This window comes from Cephus cinctus, unplaced genomic scaffold (genome assembly GCF_000341935.2).
Source record: "Cephus cinctus unplaced genomic scaffold, Ccin1 Ccin1_scaffold1343, whole genome shotgun sequence".
Taxonomy (NCBI): domain Eukaryota; kingdom Metazoa; phylum Arthropoda; class Insecta; order Hymenoptera; family Cephidae; genus Cephus; species Cephus cinctus.
This window is the reverse complement of record NW_014333756.1, coordinates 1-16210: the sequence shown is the minus strand read 5'-3', so window position 1 is coordinate 16210 and position 16210 is coordinate 1. Positions and strand designations below refer to the sequence as shown.

Genomic DNA, 16210 nt, shown 5'->3' with positions numbered 1-16210 from the left:
ACTTGCTAGGCAAGTCAGCCAGATATTTACGCAACTCTTCGAACAATACAGAAGAAAGTCCGATGTGCGTCTCTGCTTTATGATACGCGTATTCCGTATGTACATACATATATGTGACAAGCACGTATGCACAGTAGGTAGCTCGATGGATTTTGATATTTTCGTGAGTTGTTCCACGCTCATGTGGGAATTCACGTATATATATATATAATTCACGTATATATATATATACTCGTGCAGAAGTCAACAGGCAGCTCACGAGACAATCGGTATTAATAAACTAGCGAGACACGCGGGCTCGAGAAATTCCTCCAGGGTGATGCATTTTTTGTATGACTTCATAGAAAAAAAAAAAAAATACAAGCGTTATACGCGTTGCACATAGTCGATTGAGATGATTAAAAAATTTTGAAAAAAAAAAAGGACAATCATTGTCACCAGTGTTCTGTTGGTGTTATTGCAAAAAACAAAGTCAAAAATTCCAATGTAGGGTAATCAGTCCCTGAGCCAGTAACCGCCCTTAAGACTTTTATGAGTGTCGGAAGAGCCGAAGAGGAGAAGGAAGTAGAAAGTTAGTAAAACTCATAAGGAAGATCGTAAGCCGACGGCGCTAGAAGGCATTGGAGGTCAGCATAATCGTTCCACTATAAATATCCCTTGACCCTGACAACTAGAAATCCTTGACCCGTAGGTTATGCGGCAGGCGGTACAGTCGAATTGCAAGGTCATACGTTAAAAATCTAATGGTACCGTAAGTAGTTGCAATTACATATAAGATAACCCGTTGGATGGCGAACGTGGCTGTTTTGTTTGTGGGAGCGAGGTCAGGGGTCAACCGACACTTGGAAATAAGGTGTAACGCAGTAGTTAAGTGTGGTTAACGAAAATACATTATTTCCCGTGTACCAGATGGATTGCGCAATTGTACAAAGAAAGAAAATATTTTATGATTCGATACAAGTGTGTCAAGTACGCACAAGGTGTACAGGTTAGCATAGGTCAAAATCTAATACCGAGCGACAAAACAGGTTCTCGATTGGAACCGACACGTGTGACTCGTTTATACTTATACAGAGGACATGTGTCGCTTAACTGTTACGTTAGATGGGACAGAGCCGTTTTGGCATTTCGTGGTGTAACAGATGCGAGTCACGCGGACCCAGCGCATATATAATTCGTAGCTTGAACGTGAAGACTTTCATGCGCAGGATATACCAGACTTTGGATGGTCTCTACAGGTGCTGAGGTACACGAGTAGCAGGGTTGCCCGACTCGCGGTATTGCCTGCCAGATCGCCTCCTATAATTACGACAGTGTTATCTTAACCCTGTCATCGATTGCGGAAAGTTCGCCCATTGCCAGATGGAAGTAAATGTGACAGAAAGCGGCAATCGTAGGGGGTTGAAAAGGAAACTGTAATTTAAGGTGTAAAATACAAGCTGATCGGGTGCTCGTAGCACGGACACGAACCGGTAAAAGAAAATGTTGTCTGATCAAGATCAGTTTAGAATGAATTTTAATGTAAGTGTAAAACGACGATATTGTTACGGCAAACAGTGAGTACGAGTGGACGGAATATTTAAAAAAAATATTTTCTCTTCGAGTATATGGCGTTAATTAAAGAAAATAAATCAAGCAGAGCTTGGTGGTAACGGAAGTACGCGTCCGTTGGTATTCTTATCGTGGGAAACTCATTAAAAGAATTTAACATAAAGACTATTGAGTCAGGAGTTTCTTTAGTTATTTTCGAATACAGGCTGTGGCAAATGAAATGTTTACTAGGATTTCAGCTGAGCCTGACTATTAATTGTCGGGGATAGTATGATCTTTTTAGATCTAATCTGTAATGACGTGTCAGTAAATCGGCTGATCTAGAAAGTCCGTGACTGACGTAGTTCTAATAATCAGTGACTCAGGAAGCAAAGTGAGTAAAGCTAGTCTTTGGCAAGTCTTGTATTTACATTGCTAAATGTTTTCTGCGCGACGTCAATACGCGAAGACTATGAAGGGAACAGTCAGCTGTTCCAGAAGAGAAGCAACGTTCAGGACGTTCGGAACCGACGGTAAATAGTCACTGAGAAAATACGTTCACGGGTTGACACGAGTAGTTTAGTGAAGTCGGACGAAGATGGCGGAGACGGATGGTACACATGTAGGTGGTTAGAAGAGTAGCGGTTTCCGGACGAGGTTCACTAGGTGGTCGCAGGACGAGGAGGATTGATAGGAAGCAACGAGGACTTTCCAGATGATTTGTTCGTGTATTTACCTAGGGAAAGAGATAAGTGAGATACTTAAGGAAAGCTGGCAAGGAAGTATCGATAAGCGAGAATGAAGGCTCACTGTATTAAATTGAAAAGTGTCTGAGGTAATCAGGTGGAGGCATCCATTGCAGAAAGTCCCGGGAGGAGGACTAGTAGGGGCTCGTAGCCGCGAAAACAGAAAAGCGTGACTCGAGCCAGGCAGGTCGATAGCAATGGCGCCGTAGCCCGCGAGAAAATCAATCCTCGCAACGCTCCCGTGTTTTGACGTGTTCTCCTTCCCGGACGTGGCTTGTTTTCACGTTAAAAGACTCCTCCCGGGTGAGAACTGGGACTCTCCGAGGACCTGGGGTCCGTGCACTTGTTCACTAACTTCGTTTCAGGTTTCCCTTTTACTCCGTCAAAGACCCCGTCTCGTTTCCCGAGTTAGGTGCCTCGCAAGGAGACCAGCACTGCCCAAGGGAGGGACAGGATGACGATGATAAGGAACACAAGGGATGCTCGGTATAACGGAACGGAGTATGTAGGTGAGAACTGTAAAAGAGATGGAAAATAAGGGCAAGCAGAATGAGTGGGCGAGAGCGAGGAGATAGGTGGGGTAGCTAGAGCCAGATAGGTGGGTAGGTGGTAGCACATATAACTGGGAGAGGCTCAACCGCAACGAGCCGAACGTCGCGGAGGACGCAACTTGCCCCCGTTGAATTATTTAGAAAATCCTCGCTTACTTTTTATCACACGTTCCGTGGTGGAGAGCTTCTGGGAATTGTTCGAGGTCATCCTGGCGGAGGATCGCCGCACCGGGCCCGTGCGTTATCTGCGCTCTGTCACTCCGTCACTCTTATTCGGCTGTGCTGACGGTGGGGCTTGAGGTCAGAGGGTCAGGGGATTCAGGGGGCACTGGGTATACTGGGGGGGGCCAGGGGTCGTATTGTGGGGGTTGGGGGTGGGCTCCTGTCGAACAAGGGGAGATCACTCAAGATGCTTCTCTCTTCTCTTGCTGCTTTTCGCCTTTAATTCTCTTGCCTTCTCTCTCTCTCTCTCTCTCTCTCTCTCTCTCTCTCTCTCTCTCTCTCTCCCTTTCTCCTACAGATCACAGAAGATGCTATCACACGGTACTACACATCGGACTCGGACTGCTCTTCGTTCCTGATGCAAACGATGAACCAGCAGCAGCAACAACGACAAGGCAGTCGCAGCGGTTTGTCTCTCTTTTTCTTTTTTTCTCTCTCTCTCTTTCTCTTTGGCTACCACTAGTAGTACCACCACGCTCGAATTGCTGGCAATGATCACGATCACGATCACGGATATGGCGACGACGACGACGACGAGGATCGCGACCAGGAACCACGACGACGAACGGCGACACCACCGTAACACCACGACACCGCGACACGACACCCACGACGTCGACCACGCCGCTAAATTCTACTACAAGATGTCTGTCTGGCTCCGCGGGCGCGCACACTGACGGTCCGCCGATTCAGCCGCGCATCTACCACGCGCACAGATCATTCGAGGGCCGCGTTTAAACATTTCTGACGATAGCTGGCGCCACGGTATGTCCGATTGGGATTTCGACGTTGACATTTATTACAGGGAGCTTAGCTATCGGTAAAGCAATATGGCGGAAGAATTTTAGTTACGAGGAAACATTGACAGGAGCAACGAGGATTGAGATAAAGGATGAGAGTTTGAAATTAATTGAAGGAACTTTTATGTTTTTCTTTTTTCTTATAACCATATACTATGGTTTATCTATGCGAAGTTATAAAGAAGGTGTGCAGATTCTTAATGATTTTAACGAAATTTATGAATCCTTTCTCTCAGCCACCAAAGTCGCCAAGCAACACGTTTTCGGACGCTTCTCCATCCACTCTTTGAGTCCTGGAAGTTTAGAAATTTTTTCAACGTATTCCAAGAGGAAATTGTTCTCTTTAAGGATGTTGTCACTAACTGCCAGGTTCATGTAGGGGATCAGAGCCACGAAAAACAGATCTGCCCATGTAAGCTGTACGTAAGTGAAAAATGTTTAACATTACGGCTTTAATATACAATTAATAGATGTAAATATAATATAGATTGATAATCTTGACTTACGCGATTCTTATAGAAATACCCTCCATTTTCGCGAAGCATCTTTTCGAATCTTTCAAAGTAATACGGCACAGTCTCCTTAAGGATTATTTCCTTTTTCTTCAGTCTCTCAGGCACGTTTTTTTCCCAAAGACAATTTGTGAATTCTAAAGCAGACAATACAAACGATAAATGTAATTGATCACAAAAATTCATCTCTTTCTATATCTTATCCTCTGCATACCTATTCTCAAGTCATTAACGGTATCGACAATCGCATCCAGTTCCATATTTTCAATCAAATTGTTTCCAGCAAGCCCGTACAGATTTGCCAAATAACGACTCACTGCTATTGATTGGTGATATTGCTTTCCATCGATTTCGAAAAGTGGCAAATGTCCGAACGGAGCATCTGAATGATTGATATAAAAAAAATTAATGTTTTAAACAAAAATTAATTCAAATTAATCAAACGTCTTATTTAACTTACGTTTTTTCCGTTCCGGCCAATCTTCGAAAATAACTCGCTCATCCACAAACGGCTCTTTTGCATAAGACAAGATCAAGCGAATTACTTCGGCAATACCAGTTGTTTCAAAATATATCACCTTGTACTTCATGCTTGTTATTCTGATAAAAAAAAAACATTTCATTACCATTATTACCTACGCCAACGGTTACTGACTATATGTTAAAGTTTCTTTATTAGATCATCACATTTATCATTTGGTGATACGTTAATTACCGATTGTCGGTTTCATTCAATATTCTACTCCAATTCCATAACCTCTACTACTAATATCGCGCTCCCATAATGTTACAATAAAATGAATTCGTAATATTGCGAGAGAACATATTTAAACAGTTATGCAAGCAGTGCATTTTGGTCTCAAGATTTACCTGTCAAATTCTTTTCATTGCCGTAGGTTGACTTTTTTCTCATTTTACCGGCGATTACGTCTTACGCAACAGTCGTGTTCTGCTGCATGTGAATAATTACGGGGTTTTGTCCTTACTTTCATTTTTAAATTGTCGAACCAGTTGGCCCGAGTAAAGTTTCATTTTCACTCTCTTATTATTACATATAGTCCAAAGTCTAATAACGATACTCTCACCTCCATTAGAATTTCAAAAAATTACGTTCAATATACAATTTTCACAAAGTCATATCGACCGATCACTTCCAATTACCTACTGAGTTTCATATTTAAAATAAGCCAAGTCTACTTTACCAACCGATATTCTCATTCATTCACAATATAACGTGTGTATAAATTAGCTATGTATAAGCTACAATCTACACAAATCTGATAGACGTATCGAAGTTTTGAATACCTCTGCGATAGGAGTGTGTTTGGTCTCGTGAATTTAAACAGTTGTGACCTTAATTCGTAAACAAAATCATCAGACCTCTATTGATCGTTAACCCTTAAATACATGTCGTTGTAAAAGTGCAACGTACCATTAAAGCCACCTCAAACTCATCGGTACGTGGTCAATGCATGTTGTTATTAAATTATCACGTCCACGGTAATATATTTTACCAAGTGGTAACATCTTTTTTTTGCGAATGTCAAATATCACATTCGCTTCGACAAAGTGAAAATTCTCGAATATTTTTTGGACGTCAGAATTGCAGTTTTGTTTTTCCGTGTAATAAGCATGTAATAAATCGTACATCTAAAGATTAAACGCATTAAAAGGAAACGACCATTAGAATTTTATAAAATATCCAGATTTATTTATGAAAAAAACAAATGAGTTTATTGATTGGCAAATACTGTTTTCAAAATCCGTTAAACCCTGCGATACGATCACGTACGATGTTTTGTACATTGTGGATGGTGCTAATTAATGCGGTCGGAATTTCAACAAATTTTCGACTCAAAAATAATAAAAATCTTTTTTAAGACTTGACATCGCATCAGAGATCAATCGTACCTCTCAGACTTGGTTTTTGTAGATAGGTGAGTTCATATAAACGTTATTTGGCAATACTTACTGCACTTGTAATCAGAGTTCGGATCGAATTTTCAGAGGAGACTCTCACCACTGACGGACAACCATTAATTGAACACTAACTGAACTCGAATGGGAACGATAGCCACTTGGCAATCCGCTTCGTGAGTCTACAGCGGAAAGTACAAGGCAAGGAGTGGAATAGGAATGATCAGAAGAAATGGTAGCTGTGCCAGTGGTAGTGGTACAATTGACATTCCTAAAAGTCAGACTAGCGGTCCCTCTATATTTTTTTTTTTCAACTTGATATAACTAAAATTGAAATGTATCCCTAGGAATGTTTATTTTTTGCATATAGTCTTATTATTGCGTGTTGGTTACAAAATCGTTTTAAAATATCGGCTTAGGTGCGTCTTTCAAATAATTTTGTATTGCCGGTATAGCTTGGACCTTGTCCTTGAGGGATTTCAAATTTGTATAGTTTGCCAAGACATCTTTGTCCAACAGAGCATTAAAGGCACCGACTAATCCAACGAAAAAGAAGTCCACGTAGCTCAGCTGTGAAACAATATTATTATATAGTAAGTCTGAAAGTTTTTGTAAAAATACACGTATCGCTTTATTTACACGTTAATCTCTGAGTTTACCTCTCCGCCATGAAAATATCCATTGTTATTCTTCACGATTTCCTCAAATTTATCCAAGAAATATGGAACCTCAATATTCTCCAGCGATTCCTTCTTCTTAGCCTTTATAACTGGATCGGGTTCCCTGTAGTACAGGCTGAACACTGGAAAAATATTTTTCTTCAAATTATTAACGAACAATAACGATTTTTGTCTATTATCATTGACGCTACAGGAGCAATATTTAATTTGACAATAATAACAATATGTAAAATAAATTAAATGTTTCTTACATTTTCGAAATTCGCTTATCGTATCGGCTAACCCGTCTATCTCCAACTGATCCAGATCTGTTTTACCGATTAGGTTCAATTGCTTAGCCAGGTAACGACATATCGCTAAACTCTGAGGATACCGTTTCCCATCAATTTCAAGAACAGGTACTTGGCCGAAGGGCATTGCTGACCACAAAAATAATAATAAATAATTTATCAGGTACAGTAAAATATATGACATGCGCTACGTCACAGTTTACAGTGAACAATCCAATCACACCCTATTTTACTTACTCGGCTTTATCTTCGGCCATTCGTTCACGCGATCCTTTATCTGTACGTCTTCGAATTCAATTCCGCCATAATGTAAAAGATACTTTATCGGTTCGCCGAGAACAGGCAAATTGAAATATATTAGCTTATATTTCGGCATCGTTACTGAAACAAAACACAAACTTTCGAATTACCGACCGAGTCAAATAAACTATCAGTTTATTTCGCCCGATTCACTAACAGATGTACCCAGCGTCCATAAATTGATTTCATGGCATAATAAGTCAAATGGATCCACTAGATCATTTCACACATATCTCTTTAACTTATACCTGTTGATTTAGACATTCTCTATGTAAATGCGTAAAAAGGATGATGAAGTCAGAAGCGAAAAATTTTTTAAGTTATTTTTCTACTTCGTTTTTTATTTAATCACTGTGACGTCTTTTTCAGGTAAAAAATTTGGGTAACTCCATCCGAAATTTATACGATTTTTTCCTTCCGAACTATCATTCTAAAAAGTATCTCTTTTGTAATTTGACCAGATCTGACACTGTCATGGCTGCCGCTATTGTCGGTTTATTTATTAGTTATATTATATAATGAATAGAGATGATACCGAATCATATTTCTTGTTACATGAAACAATTTAGTCCATGAAAACCTTGATAAATTTATTGAAAATTATAGATTTTTAAATTTTATCTTATTTCTAACCTCATCACTCTGCGTACGTATCCATATATCAAATTAACCAACATTAACCTTAAAAACGATTTTTTCAAATTCTTTTACACATCGTCTGTTTATACTATATTTTTATTGGTAGGTAGGACATTATTGTAATATTTTAACCATAGCTTACCTAATCCTATCCAGCTGTTATAACAGATAAATTAGTTTTAGAACGAAGAACCTTCACTGTACGGTTCCACACTACATCCGTGGTAGGGAATAACGGTATCTATAGGATAGTCGATGTGTATGTAAAAGTCTCCAGCTCCCCCACTTGGAAAGAACTTGTTATCCCGATATGATAGATCATGTGAAGATGGTGGGAAGCATTCTATTCATTTTTAATAAATTCATTGGTTCATTTTATCAAGGATTGTTGGATGAGGTTAGACTTAATTTTCTTTTCGAATTTGAATTTTACCATATGTAGATATATTATACCACAAGTAATAGATATTCGACTTGACGAAATTCACTGACAGCGTAGTTGTGTCTCACTCTAACGCATGAAAATAAACAGACACGATTAATCTGATTTTATTTATTGACAGTTCTTTTTTCAACTTGCTCATTTTACAGAGATACAAGATATAGAATTGCATGTGTTACTAACTTCCGATCAATAGGTTATGACAGATTTAATAATTTTTCAAGTTTTATTGCTTCAATGTAATTTTGAGAGATAATGTGAATTTGAAGGATCGAAGAATCTTTTTTATTTCAGTTTCTTGTAGAGTTAACCTTATTATGGAAGCCTATATCCTAATTGTATTATTTTTCACGATTATAATGGTCGTCACGAATTCGCAAAATGAGATTGTATCACGAGTGAATGAGACATTTTTAAATGAAATTAAAAACCGTCTACCTAAAGACGTTATACCAAGCAAATATATTATTGCTATTTCGCCAGATTTCGTAAAGGATGAATTTCATGGCGCCATTCAGATAGATTTTGAGGTTTTGGAAGTGAGTATTTTGAAAATTAAAAAAATTTCTTTTAAGCCACACGTGACCGTTATTTTTTATAAATAACTTTAGAACAGAGACCACGTAATTTTACATGGAAAAAATTTAACCATCACCTCAAGTAAACTGTACAGATATAAATTAAGAGATGAAAAGGAGAAAATTCCCATAAAAACAATCTGCACCGTTGATAAATATGAAATAATTATTCTCAATCTGTACGAATCGATTCAAGGAAAATATTCATTGAGGATGAACTTCAGTGGATCGTTAATCGATAAAATAAATGGCTTTTATCTCAGCACCTATCAAAATCAAAACAACAGTTCCTTAAGGTATATCATGAAAATTTATTCTAACAAGAAAGTCGACTGTGCAATTTTAACCTCAAAACAGACCGTACGTGTTCTGGCAGATTCAATAGCTATACATTTCTTATGGCAAGACAAAGAGGGCGCCACTGGAGGGTTAATCAACGTATAACAATACCGTATTTCTTTATTTCAGGAAAATGGCTGTTACCCAATTCGAGCCGGTTTACGCAAGAAAAACATTTCCCTGCTTTGACGAACCAAACTTCAAGTCGATATTTCACATGAGAATTGTTTACAACTCAAAAAATGGATATCACGCGCTTTCAAATATGCCTGCCGTAGTAAGTAAATTTAGTAAAAATATTTTCTCTTCGTAAATCAAAACCTAGGAACATTCAAATAATTATCCGTACAAGATATTCGAATCAATCGAGTCTATGGTTTATGTCATTAAGAAATATTTTATTTCAAGAAAGTAGAACATCCCATGAATAACTCAGACTTGACCATAACAACATTCGCAGCCTCGTTACCGATGTCCACGTATCTCCTAGCCTTCATCGTCAGCGACCTGATCTGCTCAACGAGTTCCGTCAAGAGTCTAGACGGTCGCAGTATACCTATCAGCATCTACAGCAAGTCCAATGACAGAAATAAAATTCAATTGGCTCTGACAGTCTCTGCGAAAGCAATGCAATTTTATGGGACTCTTTTCGGAATTGATTATCCATTGCCAAAAATTGGTAACTGTCATCTTCTTTTTTTTTTTCAATCAAAATTCTTACTCACATTCACTCGTACAGATTTAGTAGCCGTGCCGGATTTCGCTGCTGGCGCCATGGAAAATTGGGGTCTGATTACTTTTCGAGAAAGTCAATTATTTTTTAACGAAAACCACAGTTCCTGCGCCAATATGAAAAGCGTCGCTCTCACGATATCCCACGAGTTGGCACACATGTGGTTTGGGAATTTGGTCACCTTGAAATGGTGGGAAGATCTTTGGCTGAACGAAGGTTTTGCTACGTATATGGAACACTTGGCAGTGGATTATATATTCCCAGAATGGCGTCAGGTATAGTATAATAAATTATATTGATTAACGTTACCAGTCATCATTACTGACTGCAGAATAGTCTTATTTCGGTTTAGCTATTACAAATTTAAATGAGTTGACAGGTCACTGACATTTAAACCTATGAAAGATATTTATAATTCATCAATTCCTATGGACAAGTATTAGACAAACCGGAATAAGCATTGCTGTGTTAACATATTAATTTAAAGTAATTAATAGAGACTTTTTATACTCAGAGAGACGCATTCATTCTCGATACCAAATACGTCACTATGAAACACGATTCTAAGATCAGTTCACATCCAGTCGTACATAGATCCGAGAATTCGGATGAAATAGGCGAAATGTTCGATCGTATCTCTTATCAAAAGGTAATATAGTTTGTTACATTAATAGGTAACTTGGAAAATAATATTGTCAATATTTGGTATCTATATATAGGGTGCAGCCATTATTAGAATGCTGGAAGACGCCATGGGTGATTACAAGTTTATCTGTGGCATAAAAAATTATCTGAAGACTTATATGTATGGAAATGCTGAAACTTGTCAGCTTTTTCAAATATTGCAGAAATACTTTAGACCGGATATTGATGTAGTCAAGTTCATGAGTAGTTGGACCAACTATCCTGGATTTCCGGTTATAAGTGTTCACTGTCATGGCGACTCTCTGAGACTTACTCAAAAACGTTATATCTCTGGTAGCAGTGAAAACATTGACTCCAAGCAAGTTTATATAGTTCTGGGCGATTCTTAAAATAAATTATTCATATTTGTTTTAATTCATAGACAAAGCTGGGATATTCCTATAAAATATATAACTAGCAGAGAAGATAGTGTACAGTTTGGTTGGTTCTTAGGAAATTCCTCTTGCGGTTGGTATAAGGAAGCGAATAAATTTTTGGTCATGATAAATGTTTTAGTTGATTATCTATTTAGTGGAACTAGCACTAGAGGCGCCAGTGCGTTGGATTAAATTGAATCATCAATCTGTTGGCTATTATATTGTGAATTATACATTGGATGCTTGGAAAATGTTCAGTCATTTACTTATTGAAGATTTTGAGGTATGAAAAATAAAAAATTTTTATTTAAATTGGTTAACCAAATTGTTTTATTTTATACAGATTCTAGATCCTCTCGACAGGGCGGACTTGCTTCACGATGCTTTTCTACTGGCTGATTCAAATGATCTTTGCTACTGTGCTGTACTAAACCTAACGACTTATCTGACCAATGAAAATGCTCTTCAGCCCTGGACGGTGGCTGCCAACTGGTTGCATCAAACAGACAAATTATTATCAGGAACAAAACTGTATCTGCACTTCCAGGTAATCTCGACTAGAATCCCTGCAGGAGATAATGATTCGTGCAAATTTTTCATGAGATAATTTCGCAAACAGTGTTATGCACAAACATTGCTCGACACCATTTACAAAAAAGTTGGCTGGAAGGTGGAGAAAAATGAATCAATGACGCGCAGGTATAGTTGGGGTTTCTCTCGTTTACTTCTTGTAATAACTTTTTTAAAAAATTTTCTACAGAGAGTTACGTGTAGTCATTTTGAAAAGTGCTTGCACAGTTGGTCATAAAGATTGTCTGGCAGTTGCAAAAACAAGGCTTAAGGATTTCATTGCAAGTGGTGGCGCCACCAAACCACATGCAGACTTGCGATCTATCGTTTATTCCTTTGGTATAGTAGAATTTGATAATCCTCAACAATACCTTCGTATTTGAATATGAAAATGTTTTTTAATCGCACTTTTTTTTAGGCCTGATTTCGCTTGGCAGCGAAGCTCAAAGCATCTTTGAGAAGATGTGGCATTTGTTTTTGTGCGAGACCGACGTTCAGGAAAAAGAAAAATTAATGATAGGTTTGGCAAGCGTGAGAGACGAGAATATTCTCAACAGGTTTTTAGAATAATTAATACCATTATTTTTATTGATATAAAAATTGCTGTAACTTGTAGATATTTGATTAATGTGACAAACGAGAATATTGTACGGAGGCAAAACTTTTTTGAAATAATCGTTAAAATTGCATCGAATCCAATGGGATTGAATATCGTATGGGATTTCGTAAGGTAGTTTACGTGAAATATTTATTATTCAACAAAAATTTTAAATAATAACCTTTTGACATTTCTCATCTTATCAACACAGAGATGATTGGCAAAAACTTGTGAACAAATATACACTGAATGACTTCTCTATGGGTCTTGCAGTCGGTTCAATAGTATCTTTGTTCAAGGATAACCAAAAACTGGAAGAGGTAAAAACTTGTTCTTCGATCGTTTCACATTTTTACAGTAAAATAAATCTTCAAGGCCAAAATCTTCTTCACGAAACATCCAGAAGCCGGCGCCGGGAGCAATGCACGTCGCGACGCCCTTGAGGAAGCAGCTAACAGCATCAATTGGCTAACCTCAAATTTACCAAAAATCCAAAAATGGATGCAAACTAATGAATTCACGAGGAATGTAGAAGCAAAAAAGATTTAATTGTACCAGACAATTATTAACTAATTATTACCACCGTATACTGAGTATTTGTTTATTGATTGATTAAAAAAAAATATAAACTATATATAATTAAATTTGCAAATTATTAAATAATTTCATGAACTATACAACGAAAGGCAGAAATAATCAAACTTAATTTCACCAACCACTTTCTTTCCTCTTTATCAAAAGTTCTCGTTACTCATTCTGATATTATTGACCCAAGTAAACACGATTGGCGTACGTATCACAAGTGTTTGCTCTGACCAACTCGGGGGAATATATAGACAATAATCTTGTGCACAAAATGTATTTAACAAAACTGCAGTCATTTTACAGCCTGTATCGAGTTCTGAGTTTCCGCTGAGTCCCTGTGTTTCCACTGAGAGTTCCAAGTTGGAAATTATTCCTTATGGACAAAACAGTTCTCTATGCATTAGTCGCGCACTGGGATAAGCCAAAAATGCGAATAGTTGCTGATCATTCTGCAAAAGAGGCCTCAGTCTATCAGCGTCTTGCACTCTCGGCTCTGGAGAGCACGAATTCCAATCAGGATGAAAAAATGAGTCTGGATCAGGGCATGTAAGAGAATTTTTATTTACCCCCTTAAATAATTCAGTTAAATGACATTTCTTGGTATTTGTTATTTTTTACTTTTCCGAAATCAGGTATACCATTCACATGCTTTCTGGAGAGCTGAAGTACGCTTGTCTCACTTCTGCTGCAGAGTCCGAATCCTTGGCGCCTCAGTTAGCATCGGCTTCTTATATATTTTTGGAAAGGTTAAGGAGCGTTTACAGAGAACTGCCAATACTTGCTGATCTTTCGCGGGATCTCACGAATTTGTCCATTATCGATTTATCGGCACCTCTAAAAAAAATTGTGGTACGTTAACAAAGTTTAAGTCAACTAATTAAAAATTTTCTTTTCACTTCGTTTAGCCTACGTTTTATTTTTAGGAAGATTACAACCACGAGGAATCTCATGTCATACCTAGACTGGAAGGTGAACTTGTTGATGTACGACGAGCTCTATTGGACGGCGTACAGAAACTTGTGGATAGAGATCAACGATTGGACGATTTGATACGCAAAACCCAAACGTTACAGATAATGGTAATTTTGTACTGAGTCATTCTTGCTTTATATTGTTACTAAGCTTTTTTCTCTATACAGGTACGCAGGGATTATCGTGCTGCATCTCGAGCTGCGCGAAGAAGAAAAATTGTTTTTCAAACCACCAGTGTCGTTGGAGTGACGTTCTTGTTGTCATTCATTTTAGTGTGTTTAGCTTATTTTGGAATTTTGTAGCACCATGTAAATCTTGCTTATTGAATTATCCATGGTGAAGTGAGCAACGTCAGGGTCAAGAACCGCACAAAAAATGTCAGTCAGTTAATAATACAGCAGCCTACTATTAATAATTGATCAATAGAAATGGCATCGGTTATTGCCTTAAAAAATGATAAATGCAAATTCGAAAATGAGGTCAGAAATCGAGAACAGGAGGCTGAATTTATGAGAAGAATTCTGTTCATGGCGGCGCGAAAGATTCAGGTTAGAATTACGTAAATTCTTTAGCCAAGATTTTTGGCGCGTTATTCGAATAATTTTATCAGGCCTGGTTTCGAGGAATTTTAACTCGTAATCACATTCGATCACTGCACGAAAGAGTAACGACAATTCAACGCCACTGGCGCGGATATCGGGGAAGAGTATACGCAGAATTTTATTTAGTGGAAAGTGTTGTTACCAGCTGGAAACAATATTACGACACCATGGCCGGAAAGATACAAGCCGTTTGGCGCGGTTACTGGGTCAGGAAGAATGCAATGGATATAGGGAAATTTCGACAATGGCTGGATTACGTGTACAAGAAAAATAATGAAACAGTGGAACAAATGAGAAAGTTCGTCAATGTATTTTTTATGAACTGTGGATTTATCATTTAAAAGAATGACTTGTTTTAGATTCCGAGAAAGTGAACTAGAGAATGCGCGAAAGGTTACGGAATATGAATCGATGCTTTGGATTCTTTATATATTGTTTAAGGTATAATAAGTAATATAAATTATAATAACAGAAGCGAATACCGTGTTAAAATTTTAATGAAACTTCAATGTTGATTATTTTTATTTGATAATAAAGCTTCATCATCTTCTGGGAACCAAACAGAGACCTGGTGTCATGTCTAGGATCGAGAAGAACAAGTTTATTTCTGTGGAAAAGATGATGCAGTGTCTTGAGTATTCATTGTATAATAAGAAAAAGCGCGAGGACAATTGCTGTTGTGAGGAAAGCATAGATCCGCCATTGATGTTAAAAGGAACGCGTTTGGAACGTTGCGAAAAAGAAATTCGTGAATTTGAAAAAAAGCTACGCGCTGGAAAAATTCCTATTTATCGAAGTGCGTTTTACACTTTAATAATTATTTTAATCTCGGTTGACAACTATCTTGGTATATTAGGTCAATCGTATGAAGAGGATGAAAAAATATTACAAAACATACGAAGGCCTAACGATAAAATGCCGAAGGGTAAAAATCAAAAAAAGCCTGCAAAGAAAATCGGTTGCTCTAAGGACGACAAATTGCGTTTACCAGTGGAAAAATATAAACCTATCAAAGAACAATTTCCACGAATCAGACCACCTAGAGATAAAAACAAAGAATTAAGCGGGGATTTCAAATTGATAATAAAACCCAACGAAGTCTATGAAACGATTTGTAAAATGGAGTGTGGATTTAATCGATTACATATTACATGTCCTATTCATCAAGAAGAAATGTCGATACTTAATATGTATCAATAAAATAGTAAGACTAATCAAAGTAATTAAATCTGTTCGAAACTTCCTCATTTGATCAAATCGAACATTATGGCTTTATTGGAAGAAGATACATTCGTAACTGCACTTTGGTTATGAAATCAAAGGTCATAGTAACTGACAGTAACGATGACAATAATCATTGAGAAGAATTACAGCTTCGAAGTTTAAAAATGTCTTTCATCAAGTACCCAGAATTGTCATAAATTGCTACTAAGGCATCGCTCAAGTAATAGCCTCGTAAATATGTCTTTTCTAATTATCAAAAATCAACCGCTATAACCAGAGATGAGTAGGGAGATTGCCAATGAGCCTGTTTTTGGTGAAG

General features: G+C 37.6%; 4 protein-coding genes across 6 annotated transcripts; 3 read left to right on the top strand and 1 right to left on the bottom strand.

Moving 5' to 3' along the window:
- Positions 1–3969: 3969 nt before the first annotated feature.
- On the bottom strand, positions 3970–8481 carry LOC107272968. The gene is made up of 10 exons (XM_025090349.1): positions 8330–8481; positions 7486–7629; positions 7210–7377; positions 6938–7080; positions 6682–6848; positions 5013–5015; positions 4822–4961; positions 4576–4743; positions 4356–4498; positions 3970–4266 (listed from the first exon to the last, which is right to left on the bottom strand). The coding sequence occupies exons 2-10, from the start codon at positions 7622–7624 to the stop codon at positions 4066–4068; spliced, it is 1272 nt and encodes a 423-aa protein (XP_024946117.1). The 5' UTR covers positions 7625–7629; positions 8330–8481; the 3' UTR covers positions 3970–4065.
- Positions 7662–13152, top strand: LOC107273016 (glutamyl aminopeptidase). Of its 2 annotated transcripts, XM_025090344.1 has the most exons (17): positions 7662–7917; positions 8924–9168; positions 9241–9503; positions 9676–9823; positions 9955–10225; positions 10286–10554; positions 10794–10928; positions 10999–11282; positions 11346–11431; positions 11496–11623; positions 11684–11887; positions 11960–12039; positions 12101–12249; positions 12329–12467; positions 12527–12640; positions 12720–12828; positions 12884–13152. In XM_025090344.1, the coding sequence occupies exons 1-17, from the start codon at positions 7824–7826 to the stop codon at positions 13055–13057; spliced, it is 2892 nt and encodes a 963-aa protein (XP_024946112.1). In that variant the 5' UTR covers positions 7662–7823; the 3' UTR covers positions 13058–13152. The 2 variants fall into 2 exon arrangements, with proteins under 2 accessions (XP_024946112.1, XP_015606288.2); XM_015750802.2 differs by lacking the exons at positions 7662–7917; positions 8924–9168; positions 9241–9503 and having other exon boundaries at positions 9692–9823; positions 10007–10225.
- Positions 13153–13214: 62 nt separating this feature from the next.
- On the top strand, positions 13215–14384 carry LOC107273017. The gene is made up of 4 exons (XM_015750803.2): positions 13215–13639; positions 13726–13942; positions 14017–14172; positions 14233–14384. Exons 1-4 carry the CDS (start codon positions 13470–13472, stop codon positions 14365–14367), a joined length of 678 nt encoding a protein of 225 aa, XP_015606289.1. The 5' UTR covers positions 13215–13469; the 3' UTR covers positions 14368–14384.
- Positions 14385–14459: 75 nt separating this feature from the next.
- Positions 14460–16171, top strand: LOC107272967 (spermatogenesis-associated protein 17). 2 transcript variants are annotated; one of them, XM_025090345.1, is made up of 5 exons: positions 14460–14613; positions 14676–14965; positions 15027–15108; positions 15205–15463; positions 15524–16171. In XM_025090345.1, exons 1-5 carry the CDS (start codon positions 14494–14496, stop codon positions 15865–15867), a joined length of 1095 nt encoding a protein of 364 aa, XP_024946113.1. In that variant the 5' UTR covers positions 14460–14493; the 3' UTR covers positions 15868–16171. The 2 variants fall into 2 exon arrangements, with proteins under 2 accessions (XP_024946113.1, XP_015606174.1); XM_015750688.2 differs by having other exon boundaries at positions 15205–16171.
- Positions 16172–16210: the final 39 nt, after the last annotated feature.

What these genes read in the sequence shown, in the direction of transcription:
- LOC107272968 (XM_025090349.1), bottom strand. Translation starts at nt 7,624, where the DNA reads ATGCCGAAATATAAGCTAATATATTTCAATTTGCCTGTTCTCGGCGAA. An exon ending in ATGGCCGAAGATAAAGCCGA is followed by an intron (nt 7,378 to 7,485) that starts GTAAGTAAAATA and finishes TTTTGTGGTCAG; the next exon opens with CAATGCCCTTCGGCCAAGTA. An exon ending in GATAAGCGAATTTCGAAAAT is followed by an intron (nt 7,081 to 7,209) that starts GTAAGAAACATT and finishes ATATTTTTCCAG; the next exon opens with TGTTCAGCCTGTACTACAGG.
- LOC107273016 (XM_025090344.1), top strand. Translation starts at nt 7,824, where the DNA reads ATGCGTAAAAAGGATGATGAAGTCAGAAGCGAAAAATTTTTTAAGTTA. An exon ending in TATTCCCAGAATGGCGTCAG is followed by an intron (nt 10,555 to 10,793) that starts GTATAGTATAAT and finishes TTTTATACTCAG; the next exon opens with AGAGACGCATTCATTCTCGA. An exon ending in AATGAATCAATGACGCGCAG is followed by an intron (nt 12,040 to 12,100) that starts GTATAGTTGGGG and finishes AATTTTCTACAG; the next exon opens with AGAGTTACGTGTAGTCATTT.
- LOC107273017 (XM_015750803.2), top strand. Translation starts at nt 13,470, where the DNA reads ATGGACAAAACAGTTCTCTATGCATTAGTCGCGCACTGGGATAAGCCA. An exon ending in CACCTCTAAAAAAAATTGTG is followed by an intron (nt 13,943 to 14,016) that starts GTACGTTAACAA and finishes TTTTATTTTTAG; the next exon opens with GAAGATTACAACCACGAGGA. An exon ending in CCCAAACGTTACAGATAATG is followed by an intron (nt 14,173 to 14,232) that starts GTAATTTTGTAC and finishes TTCTCTATACAG; the next exon opens with GTACGCAGGGATTATCGTGC.
- LOC107272967 (XM_015750688.2), top strand. Translation starts at nt 14,494, where the DNA reads ATGGCATCGGTTATTGCCTTAAAAAATGATAAATGCAAATTCGAAAAT. An exon ending in ACAGTGGAACAAATGAGAAA is followed by an intron (nt 14,966 to 15,026) that starts GTTCGTCAATGT and finishes GACTTGTTTTAG; the next exon opens with ATTCCGAGAAAGTGAACTAG. An exon ending in TTCTTTATATATTGTTTAAG is followed by an intron (nt 15,109 to 15,204) that starts GTATAATAAGTA and finishes TTGATAATAAAG; the next exon opens with CTTCATCATCTTCTGGGAAC.